A 20,999-nucleotide genomic window follows, 5' to 3' on the forward strand; every position below is an offset into this window, starting at 1 on the left:
GATAGAAAAGAAATCCCAGTGCTATGTGAAATCTTTCTATTAACTATTTATCACCTGTTTTAGTTTGAGGATACCACCTGGATGCTGATTTGGGAACTATTGTATGAAAGGCAGGTAGTGTCTCTGTAGAAAACACTTGAAGCCATATTGTCTTCTGTCTATCAGGTGCCTTAGTGTCCATGCTACTCAAGTCTTTGAACCCCTTCAAACTCTCCTCTGCCCCAGGTTGAGGTGACAGGTGTGGCTTCTGATTTAGGTGAAAACATGTACGCTGACCATTTTTAGATTAAATCCCCAGGCCACAGGCTTCCTATCTGGCTCTTAATTGTGGCTCAGCTGGGTGTGATAGCTGCTAGCATCGACCTGCAGGAATTTGTGATAACCATAGCAGGAGCTTGCAGTGAAGTACAGAAATAAAGAGATTCTTATTCCACTGATTGTGCAGATACAGCTCCATCCTGTTCAAATCATTGGAAGACCATTGCAGGCTTAATGAACTGTAACACACACTCATCTTACCCTAAAGACAAAAATTTCAAAAAGGGGCAGAAAGGACCACCCTGCCTACAGCATTATTTTTTACAGGCTAAAGCTGGGTGGAATAGGATTGCACTTAGATACCCGTAAGAGTGAAATAGGATTTGGGCCAAAGTCTGAAATAAAGCATTTTTTATTCATACTTGAAAAGGTTCCAAGCATCGAAGTCTAACATACAAAGGGTAAGTTGCAGGAAGGCAAGTTGAGGTTAGATATCAAGATGAGTAGGAGAATAGAGGAACAGTGGAACAGATTAGCCAGAGAGGTTGTAGGATCTTTATGCATACACATTTTTAAGACCTGGATAGAAAAAGCCTTGGCTGGGATGGGATGGTTGGGGATGGTCCTGCTTTGAGCAAGAGGTTGGGAGAGATGACCTCCTGAGGTGCCTTCTAACCTTTTTCTATGATTCCATGATTTAGGAAAATGGGGTAACACAGTAGAAGGCAGATACACTCTCACTGCCACACACATACACATACAAATACACACAAACATGGAAAGGGACATGTAAATAAGCATTCTCTTGGGATGATTTCATAATACAGCAAATGTTCCTCAATACTCAAGGACGTTCGGGTCCAGTATGTGGGGTGAGATGCAATTTAAAAGTAAACAAAAGGATTAAAAATGTGAAAAAGTTTATAAATAGGTGGGGTGTCTTACTGTAAAAAAAAATCATTTGTGTAATGTCACAATGTGATAATGTTAGGAGAATCTTAAAAACACAGATAGATACGAACATGAATAATAGATGGAGAGATGGTTATGAATGAAAATGATGTTGAGAGAGACAGATGGACTGATGCATGCAAGCATTTGTTATCTCTCTGCTGTTTTATCAGAAATGTAAATTAGCTGCATATTTAGAAAAAAGTCTTATCTTAAAATCATTTTTCTACCTAGCATCCTCCTCAAAGCATCTTTCACATCCTTATTCCTGAGGCTGTAGATAAAGGGATTCAACATGGGGATGACAAGGGTATAAAACACAGACACCACCTTGCTCAGATGTGGGGAAGATAGAAAACCTGGCTGAGCATACATAAAGGAAACAGTTGCAAAAAATAAACCCACTGCCACCATGTGGGAGGAGCAGGTGGATAAGGTCCTGGACCTGCCCTTGGCCGAGTGAATTCTGAGAATAGCATAGATGATGTAGGCGTAGGAGATGAGGATGATTCCCGAGGTACTTGCTATGATGAAGCCACATATAACAAACAGCACCAGTTCATTGATGTGCATGTCAGGGGTGCAGGTCAAGGTTAGCAAGGGGGGGACATCACAGAAGAAATGGTTAATCTCTTTAGGCCCACAGTAGCTCAGTGCAAAGGTGAAGCTGGTTTGCACTACGGAATTGGTGCCGCCACAGATATAGGAGACCACGATGAGCTGAATGCAGACCTTTTTGGACATGGTGACAGGATAGAGGAGTGGGTTGCAGATGGCTATGTATCGATCATATGCCATTGCTGTCAGGATGAAAGCTTCTGTGGTGACAAAGAGAGCAAAAAAGAACAACTGAGCAGCACATCCATAGTAGGAAATGGTTTTGGTGCCTTGTAGGAAGGTGGCCATGGCTTTGGGGGCAATGGTTGAGGAGTAGCAGAGGTCTAGGAGCGACAGGTTCATGAGGAAGAAATACATGGGGGTGTGAAGACGAGGATCAATTCGAATGATAAGAACCATGATAGTGTTCCCTAGCATGGTGGCCATGTAAAACACAAGGAACACCACAAAGGGCAGCACCTGAGTCGCAGGACCGCTCCTGAATCCCAGCAGGATGAATTCTGTTACTATGGTGTGGTTCTTCTCCCCCGTAGACTCCATAGCTCATCTCTGCTGGGGTGGGGAAAATAGTGTAAAGATGAAGGAGACAGCAAAGTGACTAGACGGATTGCATAATGTTTAAATTTACTTTGGGTTTATTGTGACAGAGCCCTTCAAAATTACTTAAACCTTGACTTAATAAATCTACAGCAAATCTATTGAAATTCAGAGTTTTCTACAATGAAGCTATTACTACTTACAATTTCTCCTTATAACAACAATTGGAAAAAGTGGCCTTGGGTGAATGTTAGCAAAACTTTCTAGTGCCTCTTGTTGTTCACTGATCTCCTTTTGGAATGAAGTGTTTTTTCACGTTGCTGTGTTTGGTGGAAAGTGGCTGCCAGTCAGTACATGGAAGTTAAACTGGGAGGGTGCAGCAGGGGGATGCAATGTGACTATTATTGTGCTCCAGACCCAACAACTTTTCATTGAACTAGACTATATATCTGCCTATAAATGCCAGGATGAACAAACACTCAACAAATACTTAAAAGGATGAGTCCACAGTTCACCATATGGCATCTTGCCAAAAGTCCGAATGTTACAGAATTAGTTACATACGTAAATAAACGCATAAAACCCAAATGGAAAAAAAGCAAACTTCATTGAGAACATGGTACTTAGGAGAATCACAAGTTTTCTTTACAATATTAGAAAGCGTTTGGCTGAGATAATTTAGCTTTTCAATAAAAAGTAAGAATTTTCATTTTGAAAAATAGGACCAGCTGCATTGCCAGAATATGAAAATACAAAAATTAGCCAGGTTGAGTCAGCATACACCTACCACCCAAAAGCCTTTTTGTATGCAATGAAGAAGTTGAATGAACAATCTTCTGCATTTTGTCAACTCTTCCTCATCTACAACACTATCAGTAATACACAGAAAAGCTTCCCAATGCCTTCACTATCCTAGCCAATAGGTACCTGAAAGAAAGACTTACCTCTGCTTCTTTTAACTCAGTCTCTTTTGGAGCTTTCTGGGACCACCTCAAATGTGCTTGTATCCACAGGTTGGCATGTTTCATTGCCACCTAATTCTCGGATCCAGGTAGTAAAATTGTCTTTAACTTTGTTACATGATGTGGGAGCTTTACTGCCCTAGAAATCTTTTCTGTCGAGCTCAACTGTCGGGACTGTCCTAGGAGTTTTATTGAAGGGAATTGTTTTGAATCTTGGCAAAGGGCAGAAGTTGTGTAAAAGGAGGAGACTGGTGCTTCCCTTCATAGCAAAGGGCCTTGAGGTCTCTGGGGGAAAGGCGCTAGGAGATCACTCAGGACTGCAGTGAGCTTCTCCCTGGTGACAGAGATGTGTTTTCAGTTCCAGCCCTGTGGACCTGTCTTGGAGAGACCTGTAGAGGCACTAGATAGATGTCCCTGGATGAATACAATGAAAATATTTTCTCATGCAAATCGACCGCAGTCAGATGGACTTTGGCTCCATGTATGGGGAAAAGGGAGGAATTCCCATGGCTTAGAGTGGCCCTTAGTTGGGCTAGGATTTGTAGTAAGTTTCTCTGAACTTTAGAAAATCATTTGAAATCCTGGGTGTAAGTAATGACTGGTAGTCAAACCTGAAAGGAAGGTTAGAGAGGGACAGCATTGGCCAAAGTTGAGGAGAAGTTAGTTCAGGTACTAGACAATAGGGTTTGTAAGAAATAAGCTGAACAGCTCACCATCCTTAACAAAGGTGACATAATCAACAGTTATGGCTTTGGCAACACCTGACACAGAGTGAGTAGATGAAGTGTTGCCCATGTCTAATGTGTGAGCAGACATAGCTGGGCATCCAAGCAGATGAGCTTTAGCGCCATATATGGGAAAGGGGAGGAAATCCCACAACCTTGGCTGGCCCTGAATTGGGCTAGGAGTTGTAGAAAGTGTATATGAACTTTAGAAAATCATTTGAAAGCTTGATTGAGGGTAATGACTTGTAGTCTGAACCTGAAAGGAAGGTGGGTGAGAGACAGCGTGAACGAGCGAGCACTGGCAAGGGTTTAGGAGCAGCTAGTTGAGGCACTGGAGTCTGAAGTGCCATGGACTGAGAGATTATAAGGAATAAGTTAAACAGTGCAACTGCCCATGGAGCAAGATTGTAGAGTCAGCATTTCATTAGTAATGTTCAGGCTGGAATGCACCAAGTGACAGTATGAAGTGTGGCCAGAGGAGAGGTCTGCAATAAGGTAATGGCACCTCCTTGTTCCTTTAAGAAGGTAACAGCTCGAAAAGCTGCTTGCAGGTGGCCAAGGAGGTTGATGGAGGACTCAGCTGACCAGCAGCAGGCCAGGCTGGAGCTATATGAGCACTGAGCCTGAGCTGGTCAGACTGTCATGTCCTGAGAAGAGGAAAGAGGAAACCTTAGCAGCTAAATAGCTGGGCTCCTGAAAGTGATTGTGTGACTCAGCAAGCAATGTTGTAGCCCGGAGACTAAGAGAAAGGTACTGGGATAGAGAGAGGCTCATTTCTACAGCCAGGTGGACTTGATTTTATGTAAGGCCCAGGTAGTATTTGGGACCTGCCAGTGGGCCTTTCTGTATTATTAAGTTGTACTGGTGGCTTAGCCTTGATCCTTGCCTGGACAGGGTCAAATTCCCATGGACAGTCTACCTTACTCAAGTTTCAATAAGAACAAGGGATGGTGGATGAGCAAGAGGGAGGGGGATATTAGAGTTAGAGCCAGGCAGGAGTTGCACATGAGCCTGCTACAAGGCCTCTCCAGGGGAAAAAGTGAAAGCGCTGACCCATGAAGTGTAGGATCTGGTACACAATGTCTCATGGATATTAGTAAGCCCACAAGGCCATAGCTATTTGCTGCCAAAGAGGATTTGAAAATGAGAAAGGGGCCAGGAAGAGCCCATGCAGGGAACCCAGCTAGGTCTGTGTTCCCTGCCAGCTTGTGAATTTTGTACTCGGGTCCCTTGGGAAGTTAGAGACCAAGAGATCTATCCAGTTGCTCCTCTGTTGCATGGGAGCTTGTCTGGTCTGGATTACAGCTCGAGAGAACACAAATGGCTTCCTACATGACTATCTGCCAGCTTTGAACAGGATGCATCAGCAGGTGTGTGCTGTACTCAGAAATCATCTTGTAGTCACAATGAGTACTTTATGTAGAGAAAGATGGAATGTGTTTTCATTTGTTCAATCAACAAGGTGGTGAATATTTCACAGTGACAGAAAGCAAAGAGGCTGAGAAAGTACAAGCTGCTACCTGGTGCAGTAGTGCACCCACTGAAAGCCTCACAGTTGATGGGCAGGTCCACAAGGTTTCAGTCGTAGGAGTCATGGCCATTTCCATCAATTAGTCTACTAACTTAAAGCAAATCAAGTTAAGCATCATTCAAGATAGTTCAAATTTCCTTTAAGTTTACCGCTTTATGAAGGTTAATTGCATGCTGTGTAAATCAACAAAAAAATGTTGAGTTAATTGTTAATCATTTTAATAAAGAGATCAAGGAAATTTATGATGAAATTACAAATCAATGTTGAATGAAGGTATTGGGAGCCTGCGTTTGAATGCTCACTGTGGCGGGCCAGTAGGGGGCGATCCTGCGTTGAGCCGCCCACCTCCCTGCGCCTGACCACCTGCCAGGCTCCGAATACCTCCCTAAGGGTGCCTTATGTCCGGCCTGACCCCTTCCTGGAGCACATACGCTAGCCTGGGGGTAATGTCGCCGCCACCACCCTAAGCATGGACTCACTCCCGGCCCTGTGTCCTTGGGGTAACACAGGCCTAATGTCCTACGGGTACTTGACCCAGTACAGGCACTTGGGGCACTTCCCCAAGCCAGGGGGCATAAAGTAAGGTTCCCCTTAGTCTGCAGACCTGAGGGGTCTCTTAGGCATAATTTAGACCCACCCCTCAATAAGTCTCCCACACCAGTCACAAAGGAAGACTTTATTGGTTACAGGGGTAGGGCGAAAATAGGGTACAAGATTGAGCAATATCCTAGAAATCCTAAAGGGCAAACAGTCTGGCTGAGGTAGCCTTTTGATCATGCATCTGAGTTACTGCCAGCTAGATATCTAATCAGATCTTGAGTAGCTTACTCACAAGCATCTTCCAAAGGCCGGTGCCGTTTCCCTTTGGAGGCAGGCGGTTCCTAGCTCGTGAGTTTGAGGGGGAGAGCCAATTTTAGATGGTAAAGCTCCTCTGTGTCCCCCCCCGCATGGCTGCTGCTTCACCTCATGGCCAAAGAGACTGCCTCCTTCCCCGTCTTAACTTATATAGCCCCTGTGACCTCATTCACCTGGTCCAGTGGAGGCCAGCCCCAGTTGGCTGTCAGCCAACCAATTTGAAATGCATCACCGGTTACCGGGCAGATTCTAGTCCACCAGGTAGTGCCCCTCACCCAGGTGGCTGATGCCAGTCACATAGGCAGAGGGAGCAGGTTTCCCCCCTCCCTCAGGAATGCAGCCAGGTCAAGTTGCCTAAAGAGACAGGCTGAGGTGTGACTCCTCTGTGCTGGGCCTATTTTAATCTCATAGTCACCTTCTGCCCCTGGCATGTTTAATTTGAGGTTGTACTCATATCATTCTAAATTTTACAATCCAGACATTGTGTTGTACCCTCTGTTTGCAATGTAGTGTTGGATAGAAAGCTTGTATGACTGGTTTAAATGGCAAATGGAGACGTGCAGCTACTTCCGTTGTGTCTTGCTGTAGACCAGTGGGGGCAAGACTAGATCTGCCCTCTGCTCTGCCATCAAGAACTTTCTCGGTTGCTTGCTGAAACCTGATAGGCCTTGAGCATAGATGGAAGACATGGTGGTACCAGAGCAGTAACATGACTAGGGTGAGGCACTGGGTTACCTCTCCAGGTACTGATGGAGCTTAGGGGAGAAAAAATGGCATTTTTTTATTGCATTTCCATAATTGATGAGGGGGCAGCAGCTTCCCTGAACTTTCTCAGTCCTGATCCTCTCAGCTAGGACCCCTTAAGGTCAAAGAACTGACCTCCTACATCCCAGTGATGCCTCTGATACTCGGCCTTCTGAACACCACAGTCATCAGAGCTTCCTTGTAAGGAAAGTCTTGTTGAACTACTTCCAGCATGGGAACATAGGGTGGGAGTAGAGCACCAGTGTCTGAAAACCTAGTAATGTAAGGGACAATTTGTTAATTTGGTTGTAAACCAAAAAGCCCCCAACATTTTAAACATTGTAAACATCCAAATAGTGTGTGCTGTCCTCTTGTCAGATATGGACCTGGGTGTTATGAATGGACCTGATGCAGTTAGGAAAGCCACTAAGAGCAAATCCAGCTATAAGCAGCTCTGTGGTAGAGAAGTGGATGAATGATGGTGCCAGCATCTTCTAGATGGCAGAATGCATGCTTCAAACAGACAATAGAGCTGTGGCCTGAACCATGCTGAAAAGGTTAGCAAAACACTAAAGCTGAAGGCTGTCAAGCATTTTGAGATGTCAGATGACAATTTTTACCTAGTTCTCAATTGTGTCAGGCTGGTGACTTTCATCTCCTTTAATGGAGGCAGCTCACCACCAATCTCAAGTATCTGTCCATCCCAAAATTGTGCTGTTACATATTATTTCAGGTCCTCAGAATAATCTGTTTCCACCAAAAAATGCTAGTGTCCTGGGCACAGAAATTACAGTACATGGTCCGGAGATAATCTCTGAAAAGGCCCTTCTCCATGGCACGTCTCATTTCTTTCTCTTTGGACATGAGGCTCTTAGGCTTGCAAAGCACATAACGCAAGTCAAGGGGGTGCCTACCAAGTGAAAGGCTCGAGAAGTCTTGAGTGCCCGTGCCACGGAACAGCATTTGGCCATGAGAGTGGGAGTTATGTAGCTGAATGCTATTGCTAATCAAACGTTTTGGGCCAGTTTCCTTAGTATCTGTCAAAATACCTGTTTAGGAGCAGAGAAGAGTAGGAGAAGGCACATGCCCTGGACATTTGTTTGATTTAGTTGGGAATCCTGGTTTATGAACACTTATCTCTAGCTGAAAATCATTTGCACACCTAATAGTGTTAATGTTACAAGTGCTGTTGAACAAATCTCAGGGTAAGCCAGGTGCCATGCCACTGTAGTTTTCAAGTAACCTTGAGAGTTTGTGCGACTTCTTGAACCACTTTTCCCACAAAGTGTTGTCCTTGATCCGACTTGATGGACTTAGGCAGGGAATATTGGGGAATGATTTTTTGTAACAAATACTTCACTACTGTAGCTGCAGTGGCAGTCCTGGTGGGCCAGGCCTCGACCCAAACAGAGAGCTGGTCTACTATGACAAGTAAAAATCTGTGATGTTTGGACCGTGGGAGCTTGGCAAAATCAATTTGCCATGTCTGTTTAGGATACGCTGCCTAGGGTTTACTTTCCATTGGCACAGGGGGTTTCTTTTGAGGGTTTACTTTTTGGCATGTGATGCACTTGGTAGCAATGCGCTGAGCTTCTACATATAGCCTTGGGGCTACTGCTTGGCGGATCACTAGATCACTTATGGCCAAACTTTCCATATGGGTTCTTGCATGGAGCTGTTGCAGCACCTTTTGAAGCAATGGCCTGGGTATCATGACTTTCTTTTTTGATACTATTCACCACTTCTGGGAGTTCTTTTTTGCACAAGCTTTTTGTGCAAATTTATCTTCTTCAGGGGAATACTGTGGGACTAAATTTTGAACGTATGGCCATATGGCATGGGACATGGCCTGCTTGGATACCTTTTTTGCTTCTTCCCCAATAAATGTAGCTTTCTTTGCTGCTGTATTAGCCTTTGCATTTCCAAGCTTATGCTTTTTCTTAGCAGCCTTCCTATGGGTTTGCACATGAATGACTGCTACCTTTTTAGGCTGGTGGAGTGCCTCTAGTAGTTTGATAATCTGGGGGCTATTAACAATCTTATTCCTAGAGGCAGTAATGAAACTCCTTTCTTTTCACAATAGTCCGTGTGCATGGACTGTAGAAAAAGCATAGCGAGAGTCAGTGTATATATTAACTTGCTGGTCTGTCCTTAGCTGTAATGCTCGGGTGAGCGCAGTGAGTTTTGCGGCCTGTGCTGACCATGAGCTTGGCAATGACTCTCTCCATACTACCTTATCCAAGGTTACCATTGCACATTCTGTTTGTCTTTTCCTATTGATGACAGAGCTGGAACCATCCACAAAGTATTTAACATCTGGGTTTTCAATTGGGTTCTTAGCAAGATCAGGTTGCACCTGCATGGTCTGATTCAGGACTTTAAGGCAGTCATGTGTCGGTTGCCCTGGCTCTGGCAGCAAGGTTGCAGGGTTTAAGGCAGTAGTATGTCTGAAAGTAAGTCCTGGATTAGAGAGCAAAAATATTTTATACTGTGATTGTTTGGAGGGGTTAAGAAATTTCTCTTTCTTAGTTCCTAGGATCTGGGGAACTCCATGAGGAGTGAGTATTTCCATATCCGCACCCATGACTATTTTCTGGGCCCCTTCAACAACCACTGCTGTGGCTGCCACAGCCCGAAGACAGGCTGGCCACCCGAGTGCAACTGGATTTAGAACCTTTGAATAATATTTCACGGGTTTCCAGGTCGGGCCCGATGGCTGTGTCAGCACCCCTGATGCAACCCCTTGATTCTTATGAACATACAGTCGATATGGCTTTTTACTGTTTGGGATGGCTAAGGCAGGGGGCTGGGTTAATGCTGCCTTCAGCAGATCAAAAGCATGCTGCATTTCTTTATTCCATTTCCATTTAGTGAGACTTTCCTTAGTCAGGGATTCGTACAGTGGTCTAGCCTTCCCACCGTAATCTGGTATCCATAGTCGACAGAACCTAGTTAGCCCTAGGAATGCCCGCAGCTCCTTGGGTGACTTAGGTGGGGTTAGACCTTGAATCGCCTGTATGCGATCTGCACTCAGGGCTTTGACTCCTTTTGAGAGCTTATATCCCAAAAATGTGACTTTAGGCTGACATATTTGGGCTTTCTTTCTAGAGACTTTATATCCTTTTTTCCCCAGAGTGTTTAGGAGTGACCTGGTGGCTTCCTTGCAGAGCTGCAAGTTTGGGCTTGCAACTAGCAGGTCATCCACATACTGGAGGAGAGTCACTGCGGGGTGTGATCCCTTCCATTCCCCCAAGTCCTTCTGAAGGGCAAGTCCGAAAATATGGGGGGCTGCTATAAATCCTTGTGGAAGAACTGTCCACATGAGTTGGGCTTTATGGAAAGTATCTGGATCCTTCCATTCAAAAGCAAACAATTTTTGACTCTCTTGGTGAAGGGGAATAGAGAAGAAAGCATCTTTCAAATCTAGCACTGAAAATATTTTAGCTTCCTCCGGTACTTGTGTCAAGATCGTGTGAGGGTTCGGGACTACAGGATGATCTGAAAGGACCTTCTTATTTACAGCTCGTAGGTCTTGGACCAGTCTGTATGAGACCCCATTTGCCTTCGGCACTCCAAGGATGGGGGTGTTATAGGGTGAAGTCCCTTCCACTAGCCATCCGTACCTCTTGTATTTCTTTATTAACGGCTTGAGTCCAGCTCTGGCCGCTCGGCTGAGTGGGTACTGCTTTACCCGAACGGGCCCCTCCCCATCCTTGAGTACAATCCTTACCGGGGAGACGAACTTAGCTCGCGCAGGGGTTCCATCAGCCCATACCGAGGGGTCTACTCCAATTATGTGATCTTCTGGACTTACTGCAGGGCGTCGGTCCTCCAGGAGAGCCATCTCATAGTTCGAGCTCTGCTTGACAGGTAGCTGGACCACCATCTGATCGTCTCTGAAAAAGATCTTAGCTTGCAATTTTGTGAGTAAGTCCCGCCCAAGGAGTGCAACCGGGCAACTTGGAGAATACACAAAGGAGTGCTCGAGCAAATGGTCCCCCACCTTGGTGAGGAGTGGTTTACAAACAGGGAGTCGGGTTTGCATTCCCTCAATCCCTTCTACAAGTACATGCTGTTCACTAGTTCTTGCACAGGGGGTTTTTTTTGGAATCATTGAAAATGTAGCCCTAGTATCCACCAAGGCTTCAAAGTTTTTGCCACCAACCCTAATGGTTACCATGGGATCTTCTCGGGCTCCAACCCGAAGGGTAGTGGTCTTAGATCCTCGTCCCCTTCATTCTGTGTCCTCACCCTTTTCTTCTGCCCGCATGAGGTGACCTCTCGGTTCCCCCTCTCTCTTCTCCTTCAGCTTCGGGCATTCCCTCTTCCAGTGTCCTTTCTCTTTGCAATAAGCACAAGCATCTGCTCCCACTCTTTCTCCCTTCCTCTTCTGTATCCCAGCCTTTCCAGGGTTCCCTCCAGTTATAGCAGCCGCTAGTGCTGCCATCTGTCGCTGAGCCTTTTTATCCTCCTTGCGCTCCTGCACTTGCTCACGATTCCCATACACCTTATATGCAATTTCCACCAGCTCTGAAATCGGTTTCCTAGCACCTCCCTCAGTTTTCTGTAACTTTTTACGCATATCAGCAGCAGATTGACCAATAAACATAAGATTTACCATACGCTGGTTATCTGGGGCTTCTGGATCCAGATCCGAAAACCTGCGAAACGCCTCGTACAGCCTCCCAAGGAAAGCTGAGGGATCCTCCTCTCTTCCCTGTCTCACCTCATACAATTTAGACAGATTGGTAACCCGAGGCACTGCCTTTCCCATTGCTTCCACTATAATTCCCAGATACCGTGCAGTCAGCTCTCTGCCCTCTGCAGTATGATTATCCCATCTTGGCTCCTCTACAGGGCAGGTATCACGCAGAGTACGACTAGCAGCACCTTCTGACTCAACTCTAGCCACCGCAATACGTTCCGCTGTCCCCAACACTAATCTCCTCTCCTCCGGGGTTAGGAGGGTCTGGAGCATCATCTGGACATCAGCCCAAGTGGGTCGATGAGTCTGCCCAATAGATCGGAACAGGTCCCTCATCTTTTCAGGGTCGTCACGAAAAGAGGGGCTCTGATTCTTTCAGTTAAATAAATCTGAAGTACTAAATGGGGTGTAGACAAAAGTTGCATTGCCCCCCTCTCCGATTACCTCTCGCATCGGGCAGTTCAGCACCGGCTGTGACTCTACAGGCTTGCGCAAATAATAACCCTTATTCCCCGATTCAGATGGGGCACTTGGCTGAAGCTCACGCTCTAAATCATTAGGCATGCTTTGGTACGTCGGTGGTGGTCTCCCTAAGGGAGGGGGTGGTGGTGCAGAAGGACTGGGTCCCGAGGAGGCGTCTGACTCATCTTCGCTACCTGACAGGGCAACCGGAGCGCGGGTCCGGTAGTCAGCCAATTCAGAATCCCCCCCCTCATTAGACTCAGGGAGTACAGGCGGTCCTTCTCGAGTCTTAACAACCATCACATGAGACTTTGCTAAGTAATTCTTAATCCAAGGTGGCTGATTTTGAACCACCCACAACCAACAATCAATATAAGGAAACTGATTCCAATACCCATTCTGCATAACAATTTCATGGATAGCTATCACTTCTTTTAGCACAAAGGATCCTTTCGGGGTCCAGTGGACCCCAAATGTTGGCCACTCGAGTTGACAAAACTTAATTAAATCACCTTTTTTCATTTTTATTCCATAATCAGCCGGCTTTGCAAATTTATTAAAATGACGTAATAAGACTTTTAGAGGGGTATCAATATTGTTTTCTACACAGGAGCGACCCATACCCATTTTGCCCACAAGAGTGCGCCCAAGGCACACCAAATACCAAAAAGATCTCAACAACAGATGATTTACAATGAGAGCTGAGCCTAGAATTTCTCAGCAAACTTACACATCTTTTGTTTTAGATCCGTACACCACATTGGGCAAAGGGAATTCGTATACTCACTCAGATACCCCAGAGATCTCGATCCAAATCCCAAAGTGTGTCTGCCTCTCCAGAAACTCAGAATTTACATGGGATACTTCCTTTAACTTCCCGGATATTCGGACTTACACCTCAAATTCCAGGGGCGAGTCCAAAGTCGGCTCGGTGCGCACTTCCCCTGGTACCGGAGGCGCTCCGTCGGAGGGTAGTCCTCGAGAAGCCCCACGTTGGGCGCCAATTATTGATGTAAAAATTGCGGTTCGTTTCTTGGGAGGCGAAAAAAACTCTCAGTCACAGACACACTTTATTAGCAACACAAAAGGTATATATTTGCAAATAGGGTCAGAGAGAGAGACAAAAGATCAAACACTCTGCTGCCCTCGAGGGAAACTGCCCAGCTGGCTTTATCCCCTCTCTCCTGACCACATGTGCAGAAGGAGGAACTTTTACAACTCATTTCCGATTCATACAAACATGTATGTGAATACGTCAAATCATACGTTGCATGTGTATTATAATTAACTACTTAAGTATGCGGGGCGGATAGGCTTATATGTATTAGATTATTGCACATGGTCAGAAAGTATCTGAGGTTACAAGAGTTTAAATTTTCCTTGCTTCAAGGCTAGAATTGCAATTTACTTTTAATTGCATGAGAAAAGCTGAGGAGTATATGCTTTACTGTAACAAAGAGATAGTAACTTTGCAAAACAAAGAGAGAGTGATACCTTAATACAAAGAGCTCTTAGTAGCTCTCCCAGTTCTCTCATCAGGGAGGACTGACAGCTGCGCTGTTTTAACAAGACTTATTGATAATACATTTTTAATAATATTTCTAACACCACCCTAGCTGAGAATTGCTGTCCCAGTGTAAGCAACATAGCACAGATCCTCCATCTCCTTGTTTCTACTGATAACCCTAGCCATGGTGCTACCTGTGGCCAGGTCTGGATTCAGGGTCCTGGGGTGTCAAATAGCCTTGGTCAACCTCCCCGTCCCTAAGGCTGGGGCCACCTCTCCCTGGAGTGCTTTTCCCACACACTGGAGTATATACAGTCTGACTGTACAGAGTTTATTATTTACAACATGGTCAACATATGAATGAGTTTAATAGCAGAACAGGATATCAATAATCTAGTAGACAAAGGCAGGTATCGATGAACTGAAATGCCCTATATAAATTGAATCAAAGACACCCCCAGTACATCTCCCCAGCTTAAACCTTGAGACTCCAGTGAATTTCAGCAGGAGCACACAGGGTTAACCAGACGTCAGCTCTCCTTCACACTGGCAGCCCAAGACCCATGGCTGGTGCTGCTGCTTTGGGATGTCCTGCTCTCTGCCAGAGCCTCATGGGGAAGAGCAGCTGTCTGTGGTATCTGCAAAGAAATGCGAACTACCCCGCCCCCAAAGCACCTTTCTCCACTTCCCAAACACGGCCCCTTGCACTGATGACTGAAACAACCCTGGGCTATCACCTGCCCAGCCCCAGGCTGTTCTCAGTGAACTCTGCCCAGAGGCTTCCCAGACCAACACCCTGCCCTCCTAGGGAAGTGTAGTTACCACCCTTTTCCCTCCACATGGGTCCCTTGGCCTCTCAGGGGGAAAAAGGAGACCAGGTTGTCTTCTCGTCATCACTAAAGGCAGGTTCACTTCTCAGGCAGGGTGCAGGGTGGTTTCTCCCCGAGATCGGTGGCCCCAGGCTCCTTCCCATCTCTGATCCTGGCCAGGTTCCCTCCCCTCTCCTGCCTCAGGAGTCAATCAAAAAGCATGCAGAAGCTCTTGCAAGCACCAACTTTCTGCAAACTTTCCTGCTCTGCCTTCGCAGGGATCCTGAGCCCTGCTGCAAATCCAGCAGCAGCTGTTACATATTAAAGTAAGTTTTGAGTAAGCTGTATCCACCAGAAGGGCATCCATTATGTTTTTAAGTTTTAAATAGAGGGAGAAGCAACTCTCTTCATCTGCTAGATGCTTCTAATAATTATTTCCCCTCACTTTTAACCATGTGTGTCTTATTTTTAATTGGAATTGATTTGCAGTTAATTTACTGCTAGTGGCCTTTGTTACATCTGTGGTTTTCTTTCCTTGTATCAGGTTCTTGTATTGTACCAGGCAGAATTTTCCTGATGGATGATTTCTCTCTTCATAACAACAGTATAAATAGTTTTATGCAGGCTCCATGAGGCAGGAAGAACAGTACTGTTCATACATGTTACCAGGTCTAGAGATGTTAAAGGATTTGGGCCTGAGCTGTATTACATGGCAGATGTGTAAGTGCAGCAGCCCTGTGAGCACTACTCTCCATGCTTTATTACATTTAAGACAGATATGGTGTTGTGTGTGCATGTGTGTATTTTAATTGCAACTTGTGTTTGAGTCTCAAACCAGGAAAAAATGAAATAGAGGGTCCTAACTTCCTATGTATTTCAATAGCTAGCTTTTCTATCACTTGTGACTTGCTGAGAATCAAAGATCCTGAATCTCTGTCTTCCATGTGTCCGGGTAACCGAACACTGAGTGAATTGGGCCCCAAGGTCACGGTGGGCCGGGGTGGCAATTGGAATACGAACAGGTGGGATTAGCAGTGGTGGAGTGTGAGCTGTACGGGAAGTTTAAACAAAGATGATTTATTTACTCAGGCTTGGGAAGCGGAGGCTCAGATATTTCTTCAGTTACAGTATAGCGAACAACAAAAGGGTCTGTTGGCCCACGGGGTTCACTAGCGAGCCCTTGCTTTCTACCCCCTAAGGGATAGGTGCAGCTGTCCACTAGCTGGTCCCAGGGCTGGTCAATAGCTTATGAACGGGATAACAAAAACAAGAAGTGTAACATAGTGAATCGAGGAAACGGGGTCGTGACACCAGTCCAAAAGACAGTCCGTAAACCGAGGTCCAAGATGAGAAGCCAGAAGGAAGTAAGCCGAAGTCAAAATTGAAGCCAAACAGTCCCGTAACCGAGATGAAAAAAATGAGTCGCTCCACCTGCTGTTCGCAGCCTCTGCTTGCGCCTCACAGTCCCTGCCATCCGCAGCCTCTGCTTACAGGATCGTTCTCTCCCTGTGAGACAGTACCTGCAAAGGCAGCCTCTGCTCACAGGTTCGAGCGCAGTCTCTCCTCCAAAACACACACACACACCACCTCACCACATGAGGGCGGCGGCTTCACATACCTTTTATATGAATTTAGTGACCAATCAGAACACTTTTCACAGAGAAATTTCTAGTCAAATTACATCATGCAGTCAGTGAACTGAGCATGTGCGTTAGATCAGATTACCTCATGCTCTGTGATTGACAAGCCTCCAGGTCACCCAAAGGGCACATTCTGGGGGCCTGTCTGTAGTTTCAACTCCCTGTGATGGCAGCACCAAACTTAAGATTTTTTCCTTGACACCATGGGGACAGCCAGTTTTAGGGGCGATGCGTAGGGGGTTCATGCAGGTGCACGTACACCCCCTGAGCGTGGTGGTGCACCCCCTACAAAGATGGTGGGTAGGGAGGTTCGCAGTGCTTCCACCGCACTCTGTGCCCAAAGTTTGCAGGGCGGGTGCATAGCATTAAAAAGTTACTGCATGGGAAGACTTCTTATTGTGCGTGGCTGCACACGAGCGCAGCTTAGAGAGAACCTTGGTCAGGACCCCTAACCTGCACGGGCCCCTGTTGGCTCCCCTCCTGTGAGATCCCGCCGCAGTGGGAAACCCCTTTGCCCCACAACTCATGACCTCTGGTGTTGCAGGGCTGTCTCTGGCTCCAGCCAGGGTGGCTCTGTGCTGCATGGGCTCTCTCACCCAGTGTGGTGGCCCACTCGTGGCTCTGTGCACCGCAGGTCTTGTCCTTCTGCCCGGATATGTTGGAGGCCCAGACCTCCTTGCGTGGTGCCAGGGCTGAATTAGCTCTTGACAGGCAGAGCTGGTTGGAAATTGATGCACACGTCTACTCGGAGCACTAGTTTACCATCAAAATTGGTTTCAGTAGAAGGATTTAGCCAGCGTGATTACAGGATAAAACAGTCTTCAAGTGCCACTATAGCTACGTGAAGAAACTTGGCGCAGCTCTGGTCTTGGCTCGTAGTTGTGTTTTTGTCCCATGACAAGAGCTGCAGTTGTCTAGAGCAGGGATTGGCAAAATGCGGACCAGGGGCCGGATGTGGCCTGCCAGGCCATTCCATCTGGCCCATGGGGCCCCTAAAAAACTTAGAAAATTAATATTTATCTGCCCCTGGCTGCCTGTCATGTGGCCCTCAATGGCTTGCCAGAACTCAGTAAGCGGCCCTCCGCCCAAAAGCATTGCCCACCCCGGGTCTAGAGGGACAGAGGGTAATTGCTGTTGCAGTTTTTGTGCCCAAATGGGCACTATTGTCTTTGTACAGGTTTTGGTACCAGTGTGTGGTTTGTAATTCTATTTCTTACTCTAGCAACATAAATTCACCTAAATGTGTACCTGCTGGTATTAAATTAGAGGGGGGAGAACAGCTGTAGGTGCTGACTCGGAGGGAAGGTGGAAAAAGAACAGCTGCCCCTGCAGGTACACAGCCATGCTGAAGGCACCTGCAGCCAGAAGTCCTTGCTGTCACCATGTGTCATAGCTGCTTTGGGTGCCCAGCTGCCATGCTTGGCTCTGGGCTCAGGTTTCCTCCAATTACTAATTCTTGAACAAAGGACAGTTCTTGTTGCCAGCAGCAGTTAGTTTCCACTGAGAAGTGAGCAACTCCCTCCAATGGTGAAAACCTGAAAATACCAGCTGAAGAATTCAAATGGGCTTGGTTGACATAACCTATACACTTGGCGTCACTAGTAAAACTGTAGTAGACTGCAAGAATGAATGGTTTTCCTAATTCCTTCTTAAGTCCTTTATGAAATAGAAGAGTGTTTAGCTGTGGAGTCAGCAATCACAAGAAGATGGCCACACATGCAAATAAGTTCACGTAAGCATGGAAAGGGAAATACATTCAGATTCCAGAATATAGATCAGCATTGTCTTGTGATGATTTCCGGAGTGGTGAGACACGTGTTCAGCTAACAGATGTTCCTTAACACTCAAGGATGTTTGGATTTACAGTTTGGGTAAGACCTACTTTTTAAGGCAAGTGAATGCATGAAAAATGTGAAAGAAAATATTTTAAAAAATGGGGGGGGGTCACTTTCAGGAATAGGACATTCAGTCTTATAACAACACAATATAATGTTAGGAGTGTTGCAGAATGCTGCCTATGTCTCTCCCCAAAAAACACTGCTCTGTGACACTTTGATTAGTATGGGCCTTTGTGAGAGTCCGGAGGGCACTCACTTAGGGTGCATCCCCAACCAGAAGCATGAACTGCGACACATCCTGATGTCCCCATTGCAATTGGCGCTAATCCACAGTGGGGGCAATACCCAGAGGCCAGGGGTGGAACCCCAGAGAGGCAGAAAAGGATGACTGAAGAACAGGAGAGAGAAGCCGGAGAGCTGGAAACACAGGGTGAAGATGGGGAAGATTGGGTAAGCCCATGGTTGGACCCTGAAGATGCGGTGGCACCCTCACAGTGGGAGTGAAGAGGAGGGTGGAAGAGGCCAGGCGACGGAAGGCAGGCCAGGAAAAGACCTTAGGAACAGCAAAGGGGGAATCTGCCCAAACTGTCCACCACGGGGTTTTTTTTCTTTTTTTTTCCCTCTCTCTCTCCTTGCTGCCTCCCCGCCAGCTAGAGAGCCCAGATCAGGGCCAGACTTTCTCTCAAGAAGAGGAGGAGAGTGGACACCTGGAGGATCCCCATGACTGGACCAGGAGCGGGCAGAGGACCCCAAGCTGTGAAGACTGCGCTGCTGCCCAGCTGATCACCCCAGCGGGGATTCCTTTTTATGCTGAAGGCACCTGCCGCCAGAAGTCCTTGCTGTCTCTATGTGTCATAGCTGCTTTGGGTGCCCAACTACCATGCTTGGCTCTGGGCTGGGGTTTCCTCCAATGACTAATTCTTGAACAAAGGACAATTCTTGTGTGTCAGCAGCAGTTAGTTTCCATTCAGAACTGATCAACTCCCTCCCATGGTGAAAGCCTGAAAATACCAAGAGTTAAAATGCTCTTTCTTGACATAACATAGTCATTGGAATCAGTGGTAAACCTGTAGTTGACTGCAAGAATGAATGTTTTTCCTATCCTTTTTTAAGCCTATTTTTTATGAAATAGGAGGGTGTTTAGCTGTGGAGTCTGCCACCAAGAGGACACGGCGATACATGCACACAAGCAGGGAAGGGGAAATACAATTGGATTCTAGAACCTAGATCAGCATTGTCGTGTGATGATTTCAGTTGTGAAATTTGTGCTTAGAAAACAAATGCTCCTTAAAGCTAAAGACGTTTGGATCCACAGTTTGGGGTGAGACACACTTAATAAAGAAAGAACAAGAAGGATTAAAAAGCTTAAAATATGTCAGGGTGACTTACTATAATAAAACACTCATTCTTGTAATGACACAACATATTGTTAGGAGGGGCCTAAAAACTTAGGCAGATATGAATATAGAGCGAGAGTTGGATGCTAATGAAAATTACGCAGAGAGATGTACAGATGCATGCAAATATTTCTTAATTACGTCTCACTTGATAGTTCCATATTGAGGGAAGAGACTTAGTTTGAAGTCATTTTCCTACCTATGATTCTCCTCAATGCATCTTTCACATCCTTATTCCTGAGGCTGTAGATGAAGGGATTCAACATGGGGATGACAAGGGTATAAAACACAGACACCACCTTGCTCAGATGTGGGGAAGATAGAGAACCTGGCTGGGCATACATAAAGGAAACCGTCCCAAAAAATAAAGCCACAGCCACCATATGGGAGGAGCAGGTGGATAAGGTCTTGAGTCTGCCCTTGGCCGAGTGAATCCTGAGAATGGCATAGATGATGCAGGCGTAGGAGATGAGGATGATTCCTGAGGTGATCACTATGATGAGGCCAGATAAAACAAACATTACCAGTTCATTGATGTGCATATCTGTGCAGGACAGGCTTAGCAAGGGGGGAATGTCACAGAAAAAATGGTTGATCTCTTTAGGCCCGCAGTAGCTCAGTGCAAAGGTGAAGCTGGTTTGCACTATCGATTCGGTGCCACCACAGATATAGGAGACCACGATGAGCTGAACACAGGCCCTTTTGGACATGGTGACAGAATAGCGGAGCGGGTTACAGATGGCTATGTATCGATCGTATGCCATTGCTGTCAGGATGAAGTCTTCTGTGGTGATAAAGAGAGCAAAAAAGAACAACTGAGCAGCACATCCATAGTAGGAAATGGTTTTGGTGCCTTGTAGGAAGGTGGCCATGGCTTTGGGAGCAATGGTTGAGGAGTAGCAGAGGTCTAAGAGAGACAGGTTCATGAGGAAGAAATACATGGGGGTGTGAAGATGAGGGTCAATTCGAATGATGAGAACCATGATAGTGTTCCCTAGCATGGTGGCCATGTAAATCAGAAGGAACACCACAAAGGGCAGAACCTGAATCCCAGGTCCACTCCCGAATCCCAGCAAGATGAATTCTGTCACAGCCGTGTAGTTGTTCTCCCCCATAGACGCTGCCATAGCTCATCTCTCCCTTAGGGGCAAAAAATAGGTTAAAGAAGGAGGACTAAGCTTAACGTCCCTTTGTGTATGACTGGCAGAACCCTTCACAAGTTACTTAAATGTTGACTTAATACGTCTACAGGAAGTCTATTGAAAGTCTGAGTTTTCTACTATGAAGCTGTATCTCAATGTCATTTCTCCATATGATAACAATTGTTACAAGTGCCTTTGGCAGAATATTAGCAAAATCTTCCAATTTCTCTTGTCATTCTCAGGTCTCCTTTTGGAACGATGTGTTGCTCAGCCGTGTTATTTTGGGTTGAATATGACTCCCAGTCTATATGTGCATAT

General features: G+C 46.0%; 2 protein-coding genes across 2 annotated transcripts; both read right to left on the reverse strand.

The window, feature by feature from the left end:
* Positions 1-1,416: 1,416 nt before the first annotated feature.
* Positions 1,417-2,367, reverse strand: LOC149862741 (olfactory receptor OR9H1-like). The gene has a single exon (XM_090054379.1). It carries the CDS (start codon positions 2,365-2,367, stop codon positions 1,417-1,419), a length of 951 nt encoding a protein of 316 aa, XP_089910505.1.
* Positions 2,368-19,715: 17,348 nt separating this feature from the next.
* On the reverse strand, positions 19,716-20,654 carry LOC149862742 (olfactory receptor OR9H1-like). The gene has a single exon (XM_090053036.1). The coding sequence runs from the start codon at positions 20,652-20,654 to the stop codon at positions 19,716-19,718; it is 939 nt and encodes a 312-aa protein (XP_089909162.1).
* Positions 20,655-20,999: the final 345 nt, after the last annotated feature.

Source organism: Crocodylus siamensis, chromosome 6 (genome assembly GCF_052110815.1).
Source record: "Crocodylus siamensis isolate JL-2025a chromosome 6, ASM5211081v1, whole genome shotgun sequence".
NCBI lineage: Eukaryota > Metazoa > Chordata > Crocodylia > Crocodylidae > Crocodylus > Crocodylus siamensis.